The following is a 26566-nucleotide window of genomic DNA, read 5'->3' on the forward strand; positions in this document are numbered from 1 at the left end:
AATTTTTGAGAAAGTTTTTTTTCATTTTTTTATTTTTGTATCCTAGGCCGGCCTCAAACTCAGTGTGTAGTCAAGAATGATCTTGAACTTTTGATCTTCCTGCCCCTACCTTCTGAGTTCTGGGATTACATGCAATTACCACCATACCTACTTTTCTGTAGTGCTAGGAATCAAACCGAGGAACTCATCCACACTAGAGAAGCATTGTACCGATCATGCTACCCCCAGGCCTTTCCTCTTTTAAAGTTTCCTTTGTGTCTCTGGCCCCTGCTTACGTAACCTTCTGGTACTATTGGTCTCATCTAGATTGTAGGCCTTTCAGGCCCTGATGGTGCTTTCTTAGGGATATCAACCATTATCAAGGACACTAATGCCTGCTACCACTGAGGATGTTTTGATCTGATGTCACCATCTTAACTCTAGTCTTAGATAGCTACATCATCCTTCTTTTTCCAAATGCTTCTGGAGATGTCCTTCACTCTTGTGCTCCTTGCATGACGAGCAATGACACACAGGGTCTGCAACACTCTGTTCAGTTATAAAGAAATTTCAGAAGACATACCTCCGTCAAGCTCTGTTTAACTTTTATTGGGAAAGAGGGATGTGGACACTATTCCAGGACTCATGACTGCCCTGAGCTATTCTAGCCCCCAGAATGAGGCTCCCACTGCCTCAGAATAGAACTGGTTCAGAGCAATGCTGCTGGCTTCACAGCAGGCAGGATTGCTACCTCATCAAAGTCAACCAGAATAAGACCTAGCTGCAATTTGTCTTAGGATGTCTTGACACCACAGTATGAGTTCTACACATTAAGAAGCAGGCTCAGATTATCAGGAGGCTGACTCCTTGAGATTTATAATGTTCCTGAGGGCTCTGGGCTTAAAAAAAAATAGTATATATATATACACACATACATATATATACACATACATACATACAACTTTGTGGAATCAGTTATCTCCTTACACCTTTACTTGGGTCCTAGGGATTGAACTCACATCAGCAGGCTAGTACAGCAAGCACCTTTACCCACAGAGCTATCTTGCTGGCTCTCCCACTACACCCTCTCTCCTCTTTTTTTTTTTTTTTTTTTTTCTTGGTGACAGGGTTTCATGTATATTTGGCTAACTCAGTAAATTGTCAAGGATTATCTTGAACTTCTGATCCTCTCGTCTCTGCTGTCCAAGTGCTGGGATTGTAGGCATGCGCCGCCACCCAAGGCTTTACCGCAGTGTTAGGGATCCAGCCCAGGGCTTTGTGCACGCTGAGGAAGCGCTATGCCAACCAAGCGTTACCCCAGCCTCTGCAGTGTATTTTAGTAACTGTTCGCTGGTTCACTCTGGTCTTGGTAAAATCCTTTTGCCCATCAGTCTGCAGCCCTCCACACACGGTTTTTCATGGCACAGGATATCTCAGAGAGCACCAATTTCTACTGATTTTCATTTTTAGCGATAATAGGGGTCAGAACTCTGTGCTTGTTGGCTACATTGTTTGATTCGATACATCAGACAGCTAAAAGTAGTTAGGCTGCAGAATCATCACCCTAAACCATTTAAGGACTTCCCTCATCCTGATCTGTGTAAAATGTAACAGAAATTCCGATTCATATCCACTTTTGGGCTATCTGAGGACGCAAAGTACTAAGAAGGTCACCAGGGAGAAAGGTCATGTCTTTAAAAAGTAATGACCTTTTGAGGACAGCCTGGTTTACACAGGGGAGTTCCAGGACAGCCAGGGCTCCATAGTGAGCGCAGGTCTCCGGGGAAAAAAAGTGACAACCTAGGTCCACCGAATAAGTGGCAGTTCTAGGTAGCAGTGGTTTCCCGCTCTGTGCTGGTGCGCGGAGCACACCGCACACCCGTAATGCCAGCACTTGGGGGGTCGGAAGCTCAAGGTCATCCTCGGTCACAGAGTAGAGGCCTGCCTAGCGACACGAGGTCCCGTCTCAAAAACAGATTTCCGGTTCTGGATTTGAAAATCTACAGACGCCGTATTTGCTCAGGCCCGTGGATCCCCCGAGACCTGAACCGTCCCTACTCCCCAACTCGACAGGTCCCCTCGCGTCCGTCCTTCCGCTGTCCACGTTCCTTCCGCGCTCTAGAGGGAGCCCGCGGGCCCAGCGCCCGCTGCGGATACGGTTCCGTGAGGCGGCCGCCGGGGAGGACTCCGTTCCAACACCTGCTGGGCCGCGATCCTGCCTGGGGACAAATCGCTGTGTGCGCCCTCACCGCGCCAAGGCTCGGCCACCCTCGGCCTCGGCGGCGCGCCGCGGCGGAGCCGGCTGGGCCCTGCCGGCCTACGGAGGACGGGCTGCGGGGCCTCCGACACCGCGAGGAGGCTAAAACCGTGACCCACCTGCCAGGCGGCCCCGGCCCCGGGCTGCGGCTGTGCCCTCCCTCCCGGCTCGAAGTAAAACCCGGCGCGGAGAGCGGTCTCAGGCTCCCTAGGGGCGGCGCGGCGCGGCGGACTGGGCATGCGCAATGCGCAGGGCCGGCTCCCAGCGCCAAAAGGAAGCGTTCGGCGAGATCGGAGCCGCTGCGCCGGGGTATGCGGAACGGGCTCGCGTGGCTGCTGCACCCCGCGCTGCCCAGCACCTTGCGCTTCATCCTCCGCGCCCGGCCGCCGCCGGCGAAGCGACTGTGTGGGTAAGCGCCCCGAGCGTCCAGGCCCACGCGGCCCGCGGGTCACCGTGGCTGTGCTGTGCTGCTGCAAAGTGGTGATTCAGCACTTAGCGCCGCCGCCGCCCCTCACGCTGCCAGTCCGGCCCGCCGGGTGCGTGGACCGCCGCGCCGAGGCCGTCCCCGGGGAGGCTGGAGAGGATCGGGCCTGGCGGGGAGGGCGGACGAGGACGCTGCCTCTTGCGATCGCTGGGCGAACGCCACAAGTGCAGGGTGGCGCGGGCCCCCCAGAGGCAGTCCGGAGCACTCTAGGGCTGTCCGCCGTGAGCGGCCGGCCACCTGAGGCGGGCCCCGGGGCCGGGAGGGGAGGGGATCCGATGAGTCGTGAGTCACCGCCTCTCGCCCCGCTGCGCAGTCCCCGAGGGGACCGAGTTTGCTGGACCAGGGCAGTGAGCGTTGGGAACCGTAAAAGTTTGACTGCCTTGTCAGGAGTGAGAAGACAGGGAGATTTGGGAGCTAAAAGATACGTTGGGAGGATTCAGCACAGCATCTGTCTTGTTTCACACTTAAAACAACAGAGGATCAGAGAGATTTTAGGGATTTCTCCTACAGTTGCAGAGATTATGGCGAAACCAGGCTTAGGATGCACGCTTTTGCAGTTAGTGGCGTGCTCCCTCCACTTTACTCGGCGCTGTGTATACAACACGTTTTCAGTCTCGTAATAAAGGCGTAAGGCACTTTTACCGTGAATCCGGAGAGACAGGCAGTATTACCTTGCTCTACTCGGATCATTATTTGAAAGCCCTCCTGATCTTACCAATATTTTGGACCCGCCGAATGCAGCGCACTGTGATGGGCTTTGTCCGTGTGTGATCTGCCTTCCAAGCAACTTTGATTTGTCTGGAACCCGTTTGACAAGCGATGCGCTTGACAATGGGCAGAATGGGCAGGGAGAGGCAGAGATGGGTTAGGGGATTCAGAGAGATCTTTGAAGTAATGACAGAGGTCATGGAATCTGGGTTTGTGTGGCTGTAATCCAGACCAGGTATGCTGTTAGTTTGTTGGGAGGACAGTGAATAGATTAGTTGAAGCTTTAGGGAATTTCCCTGGGGGAACCAAGAAGGCACAAATGCTACCCCGGGCCTTGAATTGTAGCTGGGATCCTCCCTAGCCTACCCCCGGAATCTTTGAATAATGGTGGATATTAGATAGGGTCTCACTAAGACTTTTGGATTGGGGGCAGGCCTGGTGTTGCACCCGCTTTGTTAATCCCAGTGTCTTGGGAGGTTTAGGCAAGAGGATTGCAAAGCACGGCCTGCAGAGGGAGTTCTAGGTCAGCCTAGGTAACCTAGGGAGCCGCTCTTTAAAAATCAGAGATCGAAGGGCCGCGGGGATAGCTCAGTGGCACAGCTGTCGCATCTCTCACCGTGTGAAGCCCTAGGTTCCGTCCCGAGCACCCCTTTCTCTTCCTCCCCAAAGTTGATGGGGTGGGAGCTGGGAGGTTTGGCGATGGGCTAGACATAAAGATGTGTGTAGGATGGAAGGGAACAGAGGGCAGAGCAGAGAAACTTGCCTGCCGGGCTTAGTCTTTCCCGCCTGGGCTAGGAAGGCAGCAGGGTTGTTTTATCGAGCGGGACCGGTGGCCATGAGGAATTTATGGAACTTGTTTTCCCTCCCATGATTTCCTACTACATCATAAAAGCCATCACAGTGTGGAAAAGAATCCCCGGGAGTACAGAGAAGCGGGTGTGGTGAGCATAGATAAGGCACCTCCTAGGCTTCCCCGGTTCTTGGAAATACACGGTCGTGCACCACTATCCACGGGCTTCTAGAATTAAAAAAAAAAAAAAAAAAATTGAGGTGAATTATTATTACATAGCTCATATTGGTTTTAAACTTGGGATCCTCTTGTCTCAACCTCTGAAGTGCTGGATTATAAACAACATCCAGCATTTCTTTTTTTTTAAGACAGGACCTGATGTAGTCCTGCGTAGTCCAGCGAAGGATGACGTAGAACTCCTCATCCTCCTACCTCCATCTCTAGGTTCTGGAATTACAGGCATATCCCACCATACTTTGTTTACGCAGTACTAGGGAATGAAAGAACCAGGGCTGGGCATGTTTGTGTTTGTGAGACAAGGTCTTCACATAAACCAGGCTTGCCTCAAGTTTGTGGTGATCTTGGTTCTTCTGGGGTTATAAGCATGCTCCCATGCTGAGCTAAAATTTGTACTTTCAAAGGGAGCATCTGTTTTATGGTTTTTGGAGCTGGGTGGTTTGTATATTCTACCTCCTTCTCCTGCTGCAGTTAAGTAGTTATTGTTTTGTTGTTGCTTTGAGACAGGCCCTCACTGTGTACACCAGGCTGCCCTTGAAAGCGCAGAGATCCTCCCTGAGGCTGGAAACATGCCTCAGAGGTTAAGAGTACTTGTTGCTCATGCAGAGCAATTTTCCACACCCACAAAGTGGTTCACAACCATCCTTAACTCCAGTTCCAGGGGATCTAATGCCCTCTTTTGGCCTCCAGGAGAAACACACAGATGGTCCGCATATATCATGAAAGCAGAGCATACATGCAATAAAATGAATAAATAAAATGAAAATTAAATAAGAGATGTAGCATAGTGCTACACATTTTATTTCATTTAATTTATTAAGTCTTAATTATTTTTGAACATTTTATTTTTATTTCTTAAAATTTAGGGTTTTATTTTATTTTATGTGTATGAGTGTTTTGCCTACATGTATGCCTACAGAGGCCAGAAGAGGGCACCAGATCCCATGGAACTGGAGGTATGGCTGGTTGTAAATTCCCATGTGGTGCTGGGAATCAGACGTGGGTCCTCTGCAAGAGCAGCAAACACTTCATGTGCATTGGTGTTTTATGTCTGTATGAGGGTGTTAGATCTCCTAGAACTAGCGTTACAGACCGCTGTGAATTGACATGTGGGGGCTGGGAATTGAACCCAGGTCCTCTGGAAGAGCAGCCAGTGCTCAACCACTGAGCTATTCCTCCAGCCCTGCAACAAGCACTCTTAGTAACAACTGAGCCATCTTTCTAGCCAGTGTGTGTGTGTGTGTGCCTGTGTATGTCTCTGTGCCTGTGTATGACTCTGTGTCTGTGTGTGTGTGTGTGCTTGTGTGAGTGTATGCGGGCTTGTGAACATGACTACAGTGCTTATGGAAGCCAGAAGAGGAGGTCAGATCCCCTGGAGCTGTGGGCAGGTGGTTTGTGAGCTGCCAGACATTGGTTCTGGGAACTGAACTCAGGTCCTTTGGAAGAGCAGCAAGTTCTCTTAATTTAATGAGCCTTCTTGCCAGGCTTCAATTTATTTATTCTTGAGAAAAGGCCTCTTGTAGCCCAGGCTATGTTTTTTTCTAGCCTCTACCTCCTAAGTAGTAGGGAGATTAATGATAGTCATGCACCACTATGCATGACTTTGTGCATTTTACTGATAGTTAGATTTTCTCCTATTGCTGTTACCTTTTATTGATGAATCAGAACTTGAAGATAAGCAGGGTCTGAGAGGCAGTTGGATCTCTGAGTTCTAGGCCAGCTTGGTCTACAAAGCAAGTACAGGACAGCAAGGGCTTGTTACACAGATAAACCTTGTCTTGAAGAAACAAACAGGCTGGGGAGATGGCTCAGAGGTTAAGAGCACTGGCTGCTCTTCCAAAGGTCCTGAGTTCAATTCCCAGCAACCACATGCTGGCTCACAACCGTCTGTAATGAGATCTGGTCCCCTCTTCTGGCATGCAGTCAGCAGAACACTGATATATAGATAAGGATCTCGGAGAAGGAAATTCAGAAGGCTCAAAACTTAAAGAATGAGAGCAATTATTCAGAGAAGCTATACATAAAAATGGGTGACTGAAGTTATGGAAAATTCAGACCTAATCAAAGAGACTAGAGCATAGTTTTAGGAAGGGAATTACTAATGTCTGAAGCTGCCATATATTCTCATCTTAGTTTTATTTTATTTTAAAAATGTTATTGGATCAGACGTGGTAGTGCACACCTTTAATCCCAGCACTCAGGGAGGCAGAGGCAGGCAGATCTCTCTGAGCTTGAGGCCAGCCTGGTCTACAAATAGAGTCCAGGACAGCCAGGGCAACACAGAGAAACCATGTCTTGGAAAACAAACAAACAAAACAAAGACGTGGCCACCATACTCAGCAGAAAATTTTAAACAAATAAAAATGAATAAATAAAAAGTAGTTCTCTATACAGTTGTAGTGGATATCGGGGCTCTGGAATTATCCTAACTCTTGGGGAACCTAGAAGTGATTCCCTATCCTCAGCGACCACGTGTGAGAGGGTGTCAGTCAACCTTTCTGTTGGCTCTACTTTGTGTTTCTCTATTTTACATGCTTAGGAAACTGTAGTGTACCACTCTAAATTGACTGACTGCTAAGCTATTCAGACCCTCTAGGGCTGGAAGTGTAGCTCAGTTGGAGGTAAAGTGCTTGCCTATAAAACACAAAGTATTGGGAAGTGATTCAGGTTTTAAACTGCTTTTAACCAAACAATGCCTTTTAATAGTTTAAAAGGGCAGGGTATCCTTGAGTTTCTTCACCATCAGCCTGCAGAATAAAAGTTGTGTTCTGCTCATCTGCCTCAAAAATTAGGGTACATAGCAATCTCACCAGTGTGTGAGGTAGAAGTGGGGAGTCCTTGGTATGAGTTTCATAAAATTGATTCCCTTTCTCATATAAAAATTGCTCGTATTTTATATTTCCTAAACACACACCCAGAGAATCAGTTTATTTCCCAGCCAGACTGCCAAGGCTAGAACACTTTCCTTTCATAGTGGTAGTTCTCCTAGGTGTGGTGGGCCCTGGAACTTGACTAGGGCCTTTTGTCTGCCCTTCCTGTTTTCTGGTCTGTTTGGCCATTATTTGTGCTCATTAATTGAGCATCTGTATTGTTGTGATTGCTCACTATGCTCAGCACTCTGAGGGTTGCAGGAATAACTGGTCATAAGTCCTGTCCCCAAGGAGTTTTCAGTCACAAATAATGATAATTATATTCCTTTGCCTTTGATATTTTATTAAACATCTCCACTTTTGTGTTTTATTGCTTCTTTTAATTTATTTAAAAAGGATTTAAGGGTTCCCCCCCTCCTTGTACCTTTATATATGGGGTTCTGGAAGTCAAACTCAGGGCCCCAGGCTGTGTATCAAATGCTTTTACACTCCGAGCTATCTAGCTGACCCCACAAAACTCTTCAGTTTTTAAAAAGAGATCTATTTTTACTGTAATATTTATTCATTCTATCTATCTATCTATCTATCTATCTATCTATCTATCTATCTATCTCTGTCTATTTGTCTGTCTATATATCTATTTGTCTGCCTATCTATCTATTGATCGATCGATACAAGGTCTCACTATGTAGCTCTTGCTGTCCTGGAACTCACTATGTAGCCCAGGCTGGCCTTAAATTTATAGAGATCCTCCTTCCCTTGGCTCCCAAGGGCTGTCGCCATGCCTGGTATTTTTCATTTTTAATGTATGTATATGTATATGTGTGTGTGTGTGTGTGTGTGTGTGTGTGTGTGTGTGTGTGCATGTGAGTGCAGTGTCTTTGGAGGCCAAAAAAGGTGGTTGTGAGCTGCCTTGCTGTGATGCCGTGTCTGTACTCTCAGCACTTGAGAGGCAGAGGATCAGGAGTTTGAGGTAACCTGAGATAAAAGTGAGACCCTGCTCCTAAATTAATTAATTAGTTAACTAATTAATTAATTAAAACAAAAACTTTACTCTTATTCAAAGAACTGCTTCTTTTCTTTGCCTATTAAAAGTTTGTCTATATTTTAGGAAAAGTTTTTGTTAACATACAAAGAAAAGTTGTTTTTTTTTTTGTTTTGTTTTGTTTTTTTTTTGTTTTGAGACATCGTCTAATTCCATACCTTAGTCTGGCCTAGAGCTCACTGTGTAGCTTAGGCTGTTTTCAGGTTCACGATGACCCTCCCTCTCAGCCTCCCAAGTGCTAGATTACAGGTAAGCCACCTTGTATAGGTAAGCACCACAGCTAACATGACCTTTTATAGTCACAGCGTAAGAGAAAGGCACAGAGCGGTGTAGTTAACAAATGCATTGAGATATCAGGCAGCTGGTCACAGCAAACTGGAGAAATCTTCATACGGGCTTTGATGCTGTCTGACCACCTCCCTAGCTTTGGTGGAAGCTAGTGGGCTGTTGAAACATTCCAAGGGTTTTACTGATAGTCAGACACACACATGGTGATGAATGGCCGTTAAGAGGACTACAGACAGGCCAGGGGAATTTTGGCTTTCTGTCTTTAATGGTCCAAGTCCCATAACCGCTTACCACAATAAATCAGTCAGTGTGCAATCCTGAGTGCAGATGTGTTTTTTCAGGGACCACAAGTCACAGTCTAATTCTCTACAAACTGATCCTTATTGTCAGATTAATCCTATCACTGTGCCACTTTTCCTGTGCCATTGTGCTGTTTAGATACCACCAGTGGTTCTCTACTAATTAAAAAAAAAATTTTTTTTTTCCTGCTGTATAGCACAGGGGCTGGCATTGAAATTGAGATCCTCCTGCCTCAGGCTCTGGAGTGCGAGAATTATAGGCATGTATCACTATTAACAACTCAAGTCCAAACTACTTTTTTTTTTTTTGTTTTTTTTTTTTTGAGTTAGTGTCTTGCCATGTCGCACAGATAGACTTCACATTGGCAGTTGTCTTTCCATCTCCCAGGACACTGGGTGTGAAATACTGGGCCAGCACAAGTTCAAACATTTTTCTGGGTTTTTTGGTTTGTTTGAGATGGGGTCTCGTGTATCCTAAGCTATCCTCAAACTCTGTGTAGTTGAGGATGATTTTGGACTTCCAATCCTCCATCTCTTGAGATTACAGAGTCACGTTACCATGCTCAGTTTATGTGGTGTGGGGGAGCGAACCCAGGACTTCATACATGATAGAAAAACATGTTACCAGCTGAGCTACATCTCCACTCTCTAGTTAAACTTAACCTGTTGGTTGTTTATGGTAAATAACCTGCTCATTTCTAGTTCTGGAATATCTGTTCTTCTTTCCTTTATGGGAGTCAATCTGCCTTGGAAAAATCATTTATGATATGGTGTGTATGGGAGGCGAGCATATATTTGTCAGAGTGCTCACATGGAGGTTAGAGGACTTTGTGGAGCCACATGTACCTGTTTAAGTTAACGGAAATGAACAGTCCCCAGTCTCTTCAGCACATCAAGGCATCTGGCTACATGCATTCTGTAAGAGACATTGCTGCAGCAGACTTACATGGTTACAGAGATTCTGTGAGCTAAGCCTGTTGCTACTCAGACTAGTCCTCGGAATTTCAGATTAGGTAATAAACCTCACTCAACAATGTCTTTGTGTATAGTGTGATATATGGATATGTATACATGTATGTACATATATGTAAATATGTATATGTTCATTTGTTTTTATATGTATGACTGTTTTGCTTGCATGTATGTTTGCATACCATGTATATATGTACGTTCTAGGTCCCACACATACAGATCTCTTGGGACTGGAGAGACAAAAGAGTTGTAAGCTGTCATGTAGGTACTGGGAATTGAACCTAGGTCCTGTGAAAGAGCAGCCAGTCTTAACTAATAAGCCATCTCTCCAGCACCTCGATATGTATTTTAAACTTAATGTGTCCAAAAACTATCTCAATAGCTTTTGCTAATATTAGCATTTGAACCCAGTGCCTTGTATATGCTAGACAAGTGCTCTGAAACTGCACTATACCACCAGCCCTGTCTCCTCCTCCACCCCATCTCTGTCTCCTCCTCCACCCCATCTCTGTCTCCTCCTCCTCCACCCCATCTCTGTCTCCTCCTCCTACACTCCATCTCTATCTCCTCCTACACCCCATCTCTATCACCTCTTACACCCCATCTCTATCTCCTATACCCCATCTCTATTTCCTTCTACACTCCATCTCTATCTCCTCTTCCTATACCCTATCTCTATCTCCTCCTACACCCCATCTCTATCTCCTCCTACACCCTACCTCTGTCTCCTCCTATACCCCATCTCTATCTTCTCCTCCTACACCCCATCTCTATCTCCTATTCCTACACCCTTACCTCTGTCTTCTTTCCTACATTCCCAACCCTAATATTCTCCCCCCATAAAGTCTGTTATTTCAGTGCTGTGCTTTAACATGCACATATGCCATAATGAATATGTGAAGGTCAGAGAACAGCTTGAGTGTCAGTCTGTACCTTTTACCATGTTTGAGGCAGGGTCTCTTTTTGTTGACTGCCACTGTGTACTCCAGGCTAGCTCATAAGCTTTCTGGAATTCCCTGGCTCTGTTTTCTATCTCCATTAGGATTTGAACTCAGGCCCTCATGTTTGCATTGAACTATTTACCCATTGAACTATTGCCCCAGCCCTGATTTTGTATTTTTTTAAAACTAAGTTTTGTGGTTGCTTGTTTTCTTGTAATACTGGAAATTAAGTCTATGACCTTGAACATGCTAGGCATGTTCTTTACCACTGATCCATCCCTTGCCTTCTCCAACTTGTTTAAGCTAATAACTTACCCATCCTTGACTTCTTTCTTAAAACACATATCTGCTCAGCATGTGCATCTTAATTCTGATCACTTCTGCCCCCTCATCTGCAATATTCTGAGTCACTCTGATGAATAGAATTGCCTCTTATATGGCCTCATTGTGTTTGAACTTGGTTCTCTACACAAGTCTTGCCACCCACTATAGCATCTTTTTTTGAAATCTAAGTCACTTCACCTCTTTATTACAAAAAAAAAAAAAATCTTTCAATTGACCTGTTATTTACTAAGATTTAAAAACATAGTCTCTACAGTGTCCAAAAAGCTCCTATGGAATCTGGCCTGTCCCCACCTCTCTGATTTTGTTTACAAAATAATCTGTTTCCATTGTAGTCACTTTCTTGGCTCACTTTTGCCTAACTCATTCATACTGTTTACCCTCTGCTGATAGCACTCCTCTACCTGTGACATCAGGAAGGGTTTCACTGAGAACATGAAATTTGATCAAATTATAAAATTTGGATGAATAGAATATTGTTGGTAGACTTACAGGTAGATGACATGGGATTATCAGAGCCTAAAAGAAGCAAGAAAACTCAAATATCAGTAAGAGACAGTGATTTTTATCCTGTAGGAAGTAAAATGCCTCACATACTTTTCAGTGATGACGTGACATATGAAAGGTATGTTTTTAGATGATTAATCGCATTGAGTTTCATAAACACAATTTGAAAGTCCAGTAGACACCAGAGTGGTGCAAATAGGGGTTAGGGACATATCTTAGTTGGTATTGGGCTTGCCTACCATGCATGAGGCTGTGAGCTTGATTCCTGGTACTGGGCGGGGTAGAGTCAGAGATGGATGAATAGGAATAAAACTAGGTACAGTGGCACACACCTGTAGTCCCAGCTACTTTCACACACACACACACACACACACACACACACACACACACACACACACTCACTCACTCATTAGAGTGACGTGTGAAAGAAGATCCAGCAGCCTATAATGACTGATTGGGCATGGAGGGTGGGGCGCAAGGTCTTAGAATTAATGCCTTTAAGATGAGTGCTGTGTGAGCCTCGAGCAGGAGGGACAATCAGAACAGAGAAGACACCAGAGACTGAGGTGCAGCCTGTGGGAAGAAGGCCCTCCAGGTGAGATGCTGGTCTTGTCTGGCAGGTAGCTGTTTTTCTGAAGGCATGCCAAGCAAGAGAACAGGTTGGTCAGGTACAGCAGTGGGGCACAGTGGCACAGTCTCGTAGGCGACTGGCTTTTTGCCTTCAGGAAGATGAACGACACAGGGATTCCCAAGGTAGTGGACAGAACTAAACAGTCATTAATCACCTAGGAAGAGAATTAAAATGAAGGTCCAGGTCATAGGTAGTAGGGGAAGGGTTCAGTTAAAAGGTCAAAGTTAAGTTGGTGATCCCTGAGCTACTGTTGAGGTTTCTTAAGTTCCCTCTGCTTAAGGATCAGATATGGATGTAGAAGCCCCTAAAGTAAGACTGACCTCTGATGTTGGTGAAATAGAGCCATCTGTACGGTCCCTGCTGTTCTTGGTAATGTTCACTATGAAGGCTTAGCGGTTAATGTTTATTGCGTGCCTTTTGTACATTATGCATTTCTGTATGTCGTTTAGTGGCCACAAGAACTGTGCGAGAGCGTAGTGCTGTTAATCTCCGTTTCTATGTACGGAGGTTGATGCTCCCTGCTCAGCGATGCACAGTGGGTGTGGCTCCGCCAGGTATGAGTTCAGCTGGGCTAATTCGGGAATCTTAGGGATTAGCCGTTTTACATCACTTCCCTGAAGGTAGCTTGGCATCTCAGGAGAGACTAGCAAGTCTGATCGGGGATATAGTTTTGGGAAGGATATATACAAAGTGCTGAGTCTGAAGCAATTGATAATGAAGCAGAGACTTGCTGGAACCGTTTGAAATATGTCTAGCCTTTGGGTAGGCTGTGTAAGCTGATTTCTTAGATTGGGTACAGAGTTGAGAGGATGGACACACATAGGTATACCTCACATATTTATGTAGAGATGTAGAGGGGACATGACCTCAAGGAGTGCTGGTGTTTAGAGATACAGGGGAAGCAAGTTTGGAGAGCTTGGGAGCTTGGAGGACAGAGGACGATATCAGAAGTTGAATGGTTAGATATGCTCAGTCAAAAAGATTTTGAGGAGAAACAGGATATTGAAAAAAGATAAAAGACCATTTTGTTGGTCATCAGCAAACAGTAAGGGATAGAAGCCAAGTTTCATGGGATCCGACATAGTTATTATGAAATACAAAAAGTGAGGTATTAAGTCTGGAAAAATGAGTTATCTGGGAAAGAACAGGCTGAAGTAAGATCAAGGAGGATAAGGGACTTTGCAGGTGGCTTAAAGGACAAAGCGAGTGGAGAAGAAAAGCCTAGGAGAAGGCATGTTAGGAGTGGGAGGAGGGGACGTGAGGGAGAAGCAAGGACGCCAGTATTATATGTTTATAATAATGAGAAAAAGTTGCTGGGCGTGGTGACACCGACCTGGAATCCCAGCATTAGGAGGTGGGGGAAGGAGGCTCAGGAGTTTGAGGGTAGGCCAGCCTGGCCTCCATGATACTGTGTCCCAAAACAAACTAGAAGAGGAAGAGGGGGGAGGGAGGGATAAGTAGTGAGGCCTTTCTGTTTCTAAGTTCTGCCATTTCTCTCTGTGCTGTTGCGTATTCCAGCTGCCAAGGTGCTATGTGTTTTTTTGTTTGTTTGTTTTTTTTTTTAAGATTAGTTACAGTTTATTAACTTTGTATCCTAGCTGTATCCCACTCCCTCATTCCCTCCCAATCCTACCCTCCCTCCCTCATCTCCTCCCTGCCCCTTTTCATGTCCACTGATAGGGGAGGACCTCCTTCCCTTTCATCTGACCCTGGTTTATTAGGTATCTCCAGGACTGACTGCAAAGTCCTCTGTGGCCTAGTAGGGATGCTCCTCCCGGAGGTGGGGGTGGGGGGGGGTCAAAGAGCCTGCCATTGAGTTCATGTCAGAAATAGTCCCTGTTCCCCTTACTAGGGTACCCACTTGGATACTGAGCTACCATGGGCTACATCGGAGCAGAGGTTCTAGGTTATAACCATACATGGTGCTAGGTGTTTTTAAGGAATGCTCCCAGGGTTCAATAGTGAGCTTTGGGCCTGATCCCCTCGCTTTATAGGATACCTGGTTTCAGGGCATTTCTGACTGGGGCAGGAGCTCAGGAGGAGCAAGGGTCACCTCTGCTCTATCCCTGGTGCTTATTTAGCACATGTGGGCGTCCACTAAGCATCTGCAATGTATCTGTCTGGGGTCCTGGGCTGCTCCACGTTGGGTTGTTTCAGTTTTGGATGCTCTGAATTAGATGTTTATTTTATTTATTTTTACTGAGTCAGAGTCTTCCTTTGTAGTTGTGCCTAGCCTTGAATTTACAGAGTACCCCAGCTGACTTTCAAACCTGAAGTCCTCCTGACTCCGCCTTCCCAATACTAGATTGTAAGTGTAAGCCACCACACAGAGTAGCTTGTATTGGAAAATTTCCAGCAGTGTTCACCAGGTTCTTAGTCACTGGAAGAGTTGAGGCGTAGTTTCCCTGTTGGTGCTGGCTCCTCAGTCACACAGTTGTCTGGTTGGCTGGCTGCTTTTCTACTACCTCTCGATTTTAAATGGTTCTAGAACCACATCCTGACCTGTCTGTGGTGAAGGTTCAGGATGCTGCAAAGTTGCTGAGTGTGGGATGCCAAGGTAGTTTTGTCTCTGAAGGCACGGAGCACACAGGTGGGAAGGACTGCGGTTTTGATCGTGGCTCCTGTGCAGGGGCAGGGAGTTCTTCTGGAACTGGCAGAAGATTCCATGCTCTTGTGAAGAGCACATTCCATAGAGGAAGGAGGAGGAGAGGCCGCAGGTGATGTTTACAAGATTGTGTAACCTGTGGAGGCCTGTAAACTCTGGGTTGGTGAACAGTCTGTCCCGAGAATATGGTGCTCCGGGGCACACGGGCTTCATGGGAAAAGCTGGACCTGTGCTGATGTTGTGGAGAAGGAGGAAGGACAGGTACGAGGCGGACTGTAAAAAAGGCCCAGGCCTTTAAAAACTCATCTTTCACTGGGACAAAAGAGCGAGCCCAGGGTCAAGTGCTATGTCACAGAGCTAAGTCCCAGCTGAGAGATAAGTTTTTCAGTTCCGTTTTTCAGAATGGTGACTATAGTTAACAATAATAACAAATAATGTGCTCCAAAAGTGCTGAGGAAGTAAAAATCGAATGCTTTTACCACAAAAATTATAAAAATACGAGGCAATGGATATGTTAATTCATTTAATTGTTCCACAGTGTATGCATATATGAAAACATTGTATTGGACCTATCCTACAAATATATATAATCATTATTTCTCAACTTGAAAATAGAGGAACAACAAAAAGCAAAAGAGAGGGAAGGAAAGAGTAAGAAAACTAACATTGGTACACTAGTGCCATTCAGATCAGGTCTTCCTCAGATTTACCAGTTGTGTTATTTCTTAAAGAGATCTTCAGTGAAGACGTTCAGCTCAGAATTAGCGTTATCTTTTGTTGTGGATCATTTTAGTTTAGACAATAGTTCCACAGTCTTTGGAGTTCACACCTTACACAGTGTCCCCAGTTTGCCTTTACGTATTTCTCTGGGTGATTAAGTGTAGGTTTTCCACCTCCTGAGAGACTGCCACAGGGGTGATGTCAGTGTTCTCCTTGTGTGCTAGCAAATGGTATCTGGAGTTCGCAGGCCCCTACTGATACTTTTATCACATTGGCATTTCCTCCCACCCTTCTTTGTTATAAAGTTATTTTTCCCCCTTGTTATCTTTTGGAGAAATACTTTAAAACTATTTAAATACATTGTTTTTTTGTTTTGTTTTGTTTTAAGATTTATTTATTATGTATACAGTGTCCTGCCTGCATGTACACCTGCACAATAGAAGAGGCCACAAGATCTCACTATAGATGGTTGTGAGCCACCATGTGGTTGCTGGGAATTGAACTCAGGACCTTTGAAAGAATAGCCAGTGCTCTCAACCTCTGAGCCATCTCCTCAGCCCCACATTTTTTTTTAAAGTAAATTATTAATTTGTTTTCTTTGTTTATTTTTGAGACAAAAATCTCAATATGTAGACCAGGCTGGCCATGTGTGTGTGTGAGAGAGAGAGAAAGAAAGAGTGTGTGTGTGTGTGTGTGTCCATGTCCCATCCTGAGTACCTGTGTGGAGGCCAAAGGTGATGTTGCTTAATTGCTCATCACCTTCCTTTTTTTTTTTTTTTTTTTTGAGACAAAGTTTCGGTTAATGTGGAGCTCTAGTGATTCAGCTAGGCTGGCAGGCCAGTGAGCTCTAAGGATCCACCTGTCGCCCCTCTTCCCCCTTTCCCCAGTGTTAAGGTTAGAGAAGAGCACCACCATGCCCGGCTGTTAGGTGGGTGCTGGGGTTCCGCGCTTACACAGCAGGCCCTTTACCTGCCAGCCCTTCTCCTCAGCCCTGCCCCTGGTCTCTGTCCCTCCTGCCTCAGCCTCCTGGGTGCTGGCATTGTCGGAATGTGCCACCATGCTCCGCTTTGTCCCTGCTAGTTATTGTTCAGTGTAGATTTTTGATGTGCTGTCTACACAGCAGTGTTGTGTGTGAGCACAGGTTCATGTGTGTGCATATGTGTGCGCGCATAGTGTGGAGGCTGGACGACATAAGATGTCTTCCTCTGTTGCACTTCAGCTTAGTGCTTGACATGGGATCTCTCACTGAATCTGAAGAGCACACACGCTCCAAGAGTAGCTGGGCAGCTCCAGGCCCTCCTCTGCCTCTCCGACCCCGGGCTTATAGGCATTGCTACCATGCCCAATTTTTTTCACGTGGATGCTTGGGATCTGAACACAGGCCTTCATGAGTGCATGGCAAACGCTTTGTCAACCGAGACGTCTCTCCAGACCCACATGGAGGCTTCTGTCTAGGCATTTTTGTTTTCTGAGACAAGGGCTTATGTGGCCCAGGCTAGTGCCAGACTGGTTGTGTCCAAGGTGACCTTGAGCTCCTGATTCTCTTGTTTGTGCTGCAAGGACAGCTTGTGTCACCATGCCTGGCTAGTTTTAATTCATCACTATCATTATTTAGTGTAATACTTAAATTGTCCCAGATATGGGTATTGGCAATCTGAATGCTACCTTCTGTCCTTTGAATATCTCGTCATTCTGTTAACACTTTATTATTTTTTGGTCCCCAGGTTTATTTGTACTTTTTTATTGTAGCCATGGAATCATGCATTTTCCCCAAGGAGCATGCTGTTTTTAGTGGAGAATCCAAAGAAAAGACATTCTTTGCTATTTAGGGAGGGAAAAATCAGGGCCCCAGGTCATCTTGGTGGACAGATCGCAGACAGGAGATTTGTGTCTACAAACAAATAGATATCTAATATGTGGATGGATAAATGTGTCTGTATGTGTTTATTCATATACATGCATATGTATACCTATTCACATGTGTAAATAGAAGCACATATACATACAGCCATGTTTACATCTGTACTTATTTCAGTATCTGCCTATGTATTGAAAGCTACAAGTTGACACAGTGTCATTGAATTACAAGGTTATTTGGGGCTGTCATTTTTTGCATATTTGTAACTCCTTTCCTGGATTGTGGGGTCCCCGGTTCTCATTGTCCTACATGTCCCTCGTTTACTATACCCTGCTTCCGTGTGACCAATGCCTGTCTCGTCACTGCCGGCTGATCCTGTGGAGTTGCTCATCAGGCTCCTGTCACTCCACACTGCCAGTGAATGATTGTCCTGTTTATTCATAGCCTCGGAGCGTTGTCAGTCATTCGCAGCTGTTCTTGCAGGTTCTCCTTGCTTGCATCTCTGCAGCTGACCCACACTTTGTCTCTCCTGTTGGGCTGCAAAGGATGAAGGTGCTGTCCCTGTTCCACTGAGGGTTGTAGATATTACAAGGCTTGATATTATTTTAAATACCCTTAAGGTTGAAAATAGAGCTCTGAACAAGTTCTGACTCTGAATGCTGTCTACACAATTCAGGGAGCAGAATGGGTATCCTTGAAACATTTGTATCTTGCTTCTTTTCTCTGTTAAGTAGCCTTGTTGTGAATGGACAGTCCAGGTTAGCAAAAACAAGTTCGGTTTGGGCCATATAAATTCAGTGAGAGCAGAGAATAGTGCCTTCAAGTCCAGTAAGCTTGACCCTTTGAAGATTATGTACAAAGAAAAGTACAAAGAGTAAAGGTGACTTGCTCTCCTGTTACCCGGAAGTAACCATCCTTCTAGAACTGTGCAGTCTGTAGGTCAGTTAAATTAGTGAAGTGGTTAAGAGTGTGGTACTTGGTGTGGATTTGGTTCCTTTTTTTTTTTTTTTTCTTTTTTGAGACAAGGTGTCTCTGTGTAGCCTTGGCTTTCCTGGACTCACTTTGTAGACCAGGCTGGCCTCGAACTCATAGAAATCCACCTGTCTCAGGCTCCCTGAGTGGGATTGTAGGTGTACACCACCAAGTCTGGCCAGAAGTTGGTTCCTAATCCTTCTATTTAATGTTTGTTTGCCTCTGTTTGTAACTTCTGAGGTCTCATTTCCCAGGATCCATCTAATGTTCGTTGATGTGTATCCTTAGAAAAGCACACATGCTTCTAAGAGGTCTGTGCGCCTTTTTAAGGTTCACCGCTGTAGGTTTAGCTGTAGGTAGGTTGGAGTTTATGACAGTTTATGCATTTTGATGAGGCTGTCTCCTGGTCTTAAACATACTGAATTGGTTATAATGATTCTCGTTTTGTATTTTGGGGGCGATTAAGCAAAACTGTAAAGGAGAGCTTTTCTTCCTCAGCATTGCTGACATTGTGAGCCAGGTACTTTTTTACCTGGGAATTGTCATGTGCGCCGCAGGGTGCTTAGCAGTACCCCTGGCCCCGGCACTCTTGGTTTGTGGCAGTCAAAAAGGTCTCTAGGCATTGCCAAATGTCCCCAGGAGGGGGTGAAATTGTCACTACTGACTATAAGTATCGCCTCACTGATACTCTGCCAGATGATGTTTTGACCTCTGGAGATGACAGCACACGACTGGAATTTGCGTGAGCCCGTAGTAAGAGCGCCAGTACTAACAGTGGCTCCTGAGACAGTCTGTTTGCATCTCACCCCTACAGGACCACAGTGACAAAGATGATTCTAACAATGAGACTGCCGTTTGTTGATGCCTTGTATGTGCCAGGTGGCGCCCTAATGAAGTCTAGTTAAATGTGTTTTAGTGGAGAAAAACCTATGAAATCTGCCCAAGAAGGATGCAGGGACCAGGTCCCTGTCAATTTGATAACCCAACTGAGATTTCATTTGACTCTTGAGGAGGTGAGAAAGTCCCATTCCAGGAAAGTCCAGTAGTGTCCCAGATCTGAGGAAATATAAGGCAGGCTAAATACTAAATACTAAGGCAGGATAAATGTGGTCAGCAGATTTTTCGTAACCAGGATTATCTGAGACATGCAGATTGTCCTGTGTCATGACCAGGATGTACATAGTGTACAAAAGATACACCCTCTGTTTAGAATGTGAGCATTTATGATTGGCTTTTCTTAGAGGGCTGTCCTGAGAGAATTAGTTACAGGTCAATAGCTGATTTAGATTAACCTTTAGAAACTGTGATGTAAAATTAATTTTTCTGTGCCCATTCTAGCTCCCAAATACTGACACAGAGACCTATTAAATTTATGAATAGTCTTTAAAGCACTGTAGCCAGGCAGACTCCACTTCTCTAACTTGTCTACACTGGTCTGGACTATTTCCCAGCCACAGGCCCCACTACGTGCCATGTAGTCTTGCCTTGGCAGTTCCTGCTCCATCTTTGTCCTCCTGGTGACTTTCTCATGGTGACCTCCTCCTCTTGGCCACCTCCTTATGGCGACCTTTTCTTCGACCTTCTCTCTTCTCACCTGGAATCAGAAGTCCAGCCCTAAACTCTCGTGCCCAGCTATTGGCTGTTCAGCTCTTTATTAACCAATCAGAGATGATGGAGAACAATTTTTACACACCATTGAGATCCGAGATTCATCAAGAAATGACAATGCCCATGTCCAACTGCAGCCAGATCTCAGGGCACATAAATCAGCATCTTATCACACGATGCACAAGCCCATCCCCCAACGGTATGACGTCAGTTTTCAAGCTGTTTTGAGTTCATGGAACACCTGTAAGAAAGATAATCTGTGTATACATGTTAAGTGTGAATTTAAAGAAATGTAACTATATGCTGTTCTTATAAAAATAAAGAATTTGAAGCTGGGTATGGTGACGCATGCTTGTAGGCAGAGGCAGACAGATTTCAATGAGTTCAAGTCCAGCCTGGTCAACAAAGCAAGTCTAGGTCATCCAAGGCTACACAGAGAAACCCTGTCTCAGGGGAAAAAAAAAACAACCCATAAATAAATAAATAAATAAATATATTTTTTTTGTTTTGTTTTGAGACAGGGTTTCTCTGTGTAGCCCTGGCTGTCTTGGAACTCGCTCTGTAGACCATGCTGACCTTCAACTCAAGAGATCTCCCTACTTCTGCGTGTACCACCTCTGCCTGGCTGAATCTGTATGATTCAAGTCCTGATTGTCTGATATAAAGGTTGAAAAATATTTATTTTATATGTATGAGTATTTTGCTCGTATGTGTGCATGTGCATTGCCTGGTGCCCGGTGCCTACAGAGGCCAGGAGAACATGTCAGGTATCTTAGAACTGCAGTTACAGACATTTGTAAGCCACTGTGTGGGCTCTGGGAACTGAACCCTGGTCCCCTGGAAGCACAGCAACCACTCTTAACTGCTGAGCTGTCTCTCTGGCCTCTACAGGTTGAAAATTTGAGGAGAGAATTTATTAAAAATATTATCATTTGGGAGGCTGGAGGGAAGGCTCAGGCAGTAAAGGGCCTACTGTGTTGGCATGGGGACCTGAGTGGTGATCACTAGCGTCCATGTAAGGGCAGCACATGTCCCTCATCCCAGCATTCATAGGATTGCAGAGACAGGCTGGTCCCTAGAGCTCACTGGCCAACCATCCTAGCTGAACTGATGTCACCAGGTTCAGTGAAAGACCATGTTATTAAGTAATAACAATGATAATAAGTTTAGCTTTTACTTTTTATTATATTTAGTGTTTGTCACTCAGTTGTTTTTGGAGAATATCAAGGATTTGTCTTTTGTCTTGCTTGTTTGCTTTTTTCATACTGGTAGTTAAACCTATGGCTTTGCAGATAGTAGATGAACACTCTGCAACTGAGCTATATCCCACCCTTATTTTTTTAACCTCCCCCTCCCTACTGACAGGGCTTCTCTAGTGTAGTCTTGGCTGTTCTGGACTCACTTTGTAGATCAGGCTGGTCTCGAACTCACAGAGATCCACTTGCCTCTGCCTCCTGAGCATTGGGATTAAAGGCGTGCACCACCACCCCCTGGTTATTTTTAAATCTTTAGTTAGAGTTTAAAATAAGTAATTGCTAAAAGCTGGTTTTTGAACCATGAGTGACAATGAGTTAAAATATTTAGTATTCTTTCTTTTCCTGTGGTGTTCATGCTGTTCTTATATAGGCCCCCTTGCTTTTTTAAAATTGTTGTTTACTTGTTTGAACAGTCTCACCATGTAGGTTCTGGCTGTCCTGGAACTTTTTTTGTAGACCAGGCTGGCTTCAGACTCAAAAACATCCACCTGCCTCTGCCTCCTGAGCAAGTACTGGGATTAAAGATGTGCACCACTATTCTTAGGGCCCCAGTATCTTCCCCTCAAGGTCTTGTTGTGTATCCTGTGCTGGCCTTCAGCTTGTATCAGCCTCTTAGTGCAGGGGTTACCGGCCTGTGACACCACACCAAGCTCAGCTGGGTTTCCTATTTCTTGTGTTCAAGATAGCATCGGCAGAGCTGGTTGTCACAGGGCACAAGCAGGAAGGCTTAGACTAACTGTCACAGTAATTATTAGGCTATTGTGTCAGCGCCTTCTTGGATTAGAATATTAAGGCTTTCAGGATGACCTTTGATAATTGGCATTTATAATGTCAGTAATTGATTTTTATTTTACTGTGTTTTATGATGTTTTCCAAAGCACTTTTGTTTAGCATGATGTGGTTTTTGCAAACTGGACATACCTGCCTAACCAGCACATGACCAGGAAGACTTCCTTGTGATCCTTTCAGTGACTGTGTCTCCCCAAGCAAATGGCCTTCCTGCTGAACAGATAGCTTGATTTGTTTTTGAGCTTGCTCCGCAGGCAAATACAGGCTGGATATCCCTGTATCCAGCCTCTTCCACTTGACCTCGTATTCGTGAGGCCCATCCTTACTGCTGTGCTTTGTTCTCTCCCTGGTATGTGTTATTCAGTTGGGAGATTGAATCTCAGTATGTCACTTAATAGTCACTGGGCTTTATCATCTGTGATTTGGAATATTATAAATAGTGCTACTATGCTAGTGCTATGGAAATAAAATGCATTGTGTGTGTGTGTGTGTGTGTGTGTGTGTGTGTATGTGTGTGTGTTTATCTCCAGTACTAGAATTGTTAGGTTACTGTGTCAACATTATTATTTAGTGATCATTTTTGCTTCTTTTTTCTTTTTTTTTTCATCCAGGGTCTCACTCTGTAGTCTAGGTCAGTCTTGAACTCTTGGCATTCCTCCTGCCCTATACTCTGCAGCACTGAAATTGTAGGGGTGAACCACCATGCTTGTAGGAGTGGTTTTTTCAAGATGGCTGTATGGATTTGTTTTTCTGCGGCGATGTATGTGCTCGGTGCCCTATGTAGCTTCTTTGATCCTTGATTTTTGCTGTCATTTTCTTCTATCCATCTTGGTAGTTATGCAGTGGAAGTTTAGAGAATCTATGGGAAGAATCAGCTAGAAATGCGGAGCTCCTTGCAGCATTCATCTGCCGCATCAACCTCATACCGTCCTCCAAACCTTAACATTACCCTTTCCCCAGCAGCACTCGCTGTGTGGGACAAGCATAATCTGCACTCAGAATCCGCACACTCTTCTGGAGAAGGTGTGTGGAGCTGGACTCTGCAGCTCAGTCCCGGAGCTCGCGCCTCCGGAATTCCAATTTTAGTCCGTAGTGCTTCAACATATGTGGAGTGTGATTTTGTGATTTACTGTTCTAGCTGAAGCTGTGTCCGTTTGTCACGACCCACTATATTTCCCGTAGGGGTGGAAGTTATCGTTGGATTCTTGGTATTTTTTATTAGCATTGTCCTGGTACCTCACTATTTATTTATTCATTCATTTATTTATTTATTTATTTATTTATTTATTTATTTATTTATTTATTTGCTGTGTATTTCATTTCTTTTTCTTGCTTTTGTTGCACTGTTTAGAATTACCAGAACAGAACTGAACAGAAATGGTATCCTGTTCTGCAGCATGAGATTATTGCTCTTGTTTTTGTAAATGTTCTTTTTTAGATGAAGAAAAATTTTTTAAAAACTTATTATGTATACATGTGTATCTGGGTATGGGTTTAGCACATGAATATTGTGCACTTGGAGGCCAGAAGAAGGCATGGGATCCCTTGGAACTGGGGTTACATGTGGTAGGAGCCAGCTGGCATGAGTGCTGGGCCCTGAACCCCCTCTGCAAAGGCAGTGTGCCCTCTTAAGAGCTGAGCCAGCTTCCAGCCCCTGCTGACTTCCTTTTAAAAGACACTGTTGGTTTCATATAGTTAAATACCTCTTCTTTATTTACCCGGGTGATTTCGATTCTTTTTTCTGTTTGCATGGGTTCATGCATACTTTAGAAAGGCCAGTCAAATACAAACATGTTATATCTATGTAGTAATTATTTTCATACAAGAGCTGGTTCTTTGCAATCTCTTTGCTGTACATTTCCTTTCTTTTTTCTAAAAAGAAACATACTTTATTATAGCAATACAACTTACATACTAAACAGCTGTAATAGAATGATTTTTAAACAGTTTTAAACAGAAAAAAGGGGAAAACTTTGTTAAAAAAAAAAAACCTTCTCCCAAAAGGGAATTTAATAATAATAATTTTTTTCATAATTGGGTCAGTGTCATAAATGTACTCGGTGACTAGTCACACCTAATTCCTATTGCACTATGGTTAGTGGAATTAGAAAGAGCCCAACTTTCTCAATCACTGCCTCAGAGAAAGAAATAACACAGGTTGGATTCTTTTGGAATGTAAAAATGGTTTTGTTGGCATCAGCACACAGAAGCTGAAATCACAGGTCCACCATGGACATAAAAGACAAGCATTGTTGCAACTAGGAAAAAAAAAAAGCTTTATATGCTCTTTGTGACTCGTGTGTTGGTTACATTTTCCTTTTATGAGACAGGATCTCATGTGTTCCATGTTTGCCTGGTACTCATTACAAATCAGAAGATGACCTTGACCTTCTGATCCTCCTGTGGGCACCTCCTGGGTGCTGGGGATTGAGCCTGGGGCTCAGGGCCTGGTAGGCAAGCACTCCACCAGCTGGGCTCCATCCCCAGCCCATACTTTGCTTTGTCATGGGAGTGCATTGTGAGACAGTTGTTCGCTTCAGGGATGCCCTTGGCCCCTTGGCCTGAACGCTCTGGTAGGATCCAAGCACTGCCTGCCTCTGTAGAGTTCGGGAAGCTTTCTCGGAGCAGTTGTTTTGACTCACCTGGCTTTGTTATTTGGAATTTTAAAAAGGAGAATGAGGTCAAGGCAGGACTGAGAGGCTGGTAACTGGGAGCCAAGGAAAGCCGAATATGATTGTTTTAGGTACCACCTTCAGCCCCTCCCCCTCCCACGCTTCCTCTCTCTCTGCAATTCCTGCTTTGCCACAAATCAACTACCCAACTGAGTGCAGTTGGGCAAGCGCCTTAATCACCAGAAATGGGAGTGATTGCTGGGATCAGGTTTGTACCGTGCTGTCTACCTCACATTCTGTAATGACCTCAAGACTGTGCAGAAGGGTGCTTGTGAAAGACACTTGCCTCCACCTGTAACTACATCTTTTAAAAACCCTGTGGTTAGAGATATACCTGCAAAAAGGAAGTTTAGTTCATTTGCTTAAGATTTCTCTTTTTCTTTCTTTTTTTTTTTTTTTTTAAGATTTACTTATGTATTCTAAGTATATGAGTGCTCTGCTTTCATGCACACCAGAGGAGGGAATCAGATCCCATTACAGATGGTTGTGAGCCACGGTGTGGATGCTGGAAGTTGAACTCAGGACCTCTAAAGAACAGCCATGTGCTCCTAACCACTGAGCTATTTTTTTTTAAGTCCCCTTTCTTTATAAAGACCCTGGAAGGTATTCCCTGTTAAACAGCTCACGGTGGGAATTAACAGCTATTGATGAGCAGGCACCCAGAGTACAAATCTGGTAAAGAACTGGTCTTTAAAGTGGCGTTGCTAGAGGGTTCATTTAAATCTTAGCCACCCGAAATCACTTAAGGTTTCAGTTGTTAATCACGAACTCTTTCCAGAGGGCCAAGCCATAGAGTGAGAACAGTTAAGCTTCTGCCTAGAACAAGCTCAAAGATTCCAATTGTGGGAAGATGTGACTTAGCCCAAAGGATCTTCATTTATCCCTGCTTTTATGAGCTAGCTTCTTTATGACCCAGAGAAAACCTACCCCTAAGACTGCAGAGCCACGGACAGATGGCACCCTGAGACTTGCTGCTGTTGTTTTAAGACAAGTAACACTTATTTGATAATTGTGGTGATCTGACAAAAGTCGTATGTTGCGGCATCTTAGACTCCCCCATGTTAGCAGGAGCTCTGCTTCCAGAAGGAAGCAGGTGCTCTGTGCCGTGGCTCTGACTCTGGGTGCTCCACTCTGTGTCCTCCCTATACATGCAGGAGTGTTGGAAGATCTGGTTTCCATTTATGGTTTTGGGAGTCAATGGGTGGATCCCACAGAGAGGGAGGTTTTGATTTATAGATGTAACCATTAGCGTGATCACTTACCTGTTCAAATTTGCAGGTCATTATTTCTAAATTGGTTTTAACCGAGACCTTGTGGAGTGGAACTGGGGTGGGAAGAGAGAGCAAGAAGCACAGCAGACTGTCCCATTCTCTTATTAAACAGACTGTGGAACACTTAATGATACATGAGAGAGACTGTAAAAGGTCATCCAAATAAAAGATTGTTTACATAGTAAGATTTTAAAAGCAGTGAAATCACATTCAATTTAAAAGAGATTAGAAACTTCACAAGGCGTACATCTGTACTTATAAATCACATCTGTCCTTATAAATCTGTGCAACACACCCACCTGCTGCCCAGACCGCATACCCTTGAGGCCAGCAAGATAACTCAGGCAGGTAAAGAGGCCCACCACCACCCCATGGGCCTGAATCAATTCCCTCAAGCTGTCTGTCTTTTCCCTTACACACACACACACACACACACACACACACACACACACACACACACACACA

The 26566-nt window shown here is 44.7% G+C and overlaps 1 protein-coding gene across 2 annotated transcripts in view; it reads left to right on the forward strand.

Moving 5' to 3' along the window:
* Ide (insulin degrading enzyme) overlaps positions 1-26566 on the forward strand; it is a 118096-nt gene that overhangs the window by 24152 nt on the left and 67378 nt on the right. Inside the window, exon 1 of one of the 2 annotated variants that reach the window (XM_055613813.1) lies at positions 2474-2645. The exons of the other annotated variant lie outside the window; for it this stretch is intronic. Coding sequence (XP_055469788.1) covers positions 2548-2645 — 98 coding nt within the window. The 5' untranslated portion in view covers positions 2474-2547. Of the gene's footprint in view, positions 1-2473; positions 2646-26566 lie in introns of those variants that run through there. 2 annotated transcript variants of the gene reach the window in all.

This window comes from Psammomys obesus, unplaced genomic scaffold, assembly GCF_907164565.1.
Source record: "Psammomys obesus unplaced genomic scaffold, mPsaObe1.curated_primary_1811, whole genome shotgun sequence".
Lineage (NCBI taxonomy): Eukaryota > Metazoa > Chordata > Mammalia > Rodentia > Muridae > Psammomys > Psammomys obesus.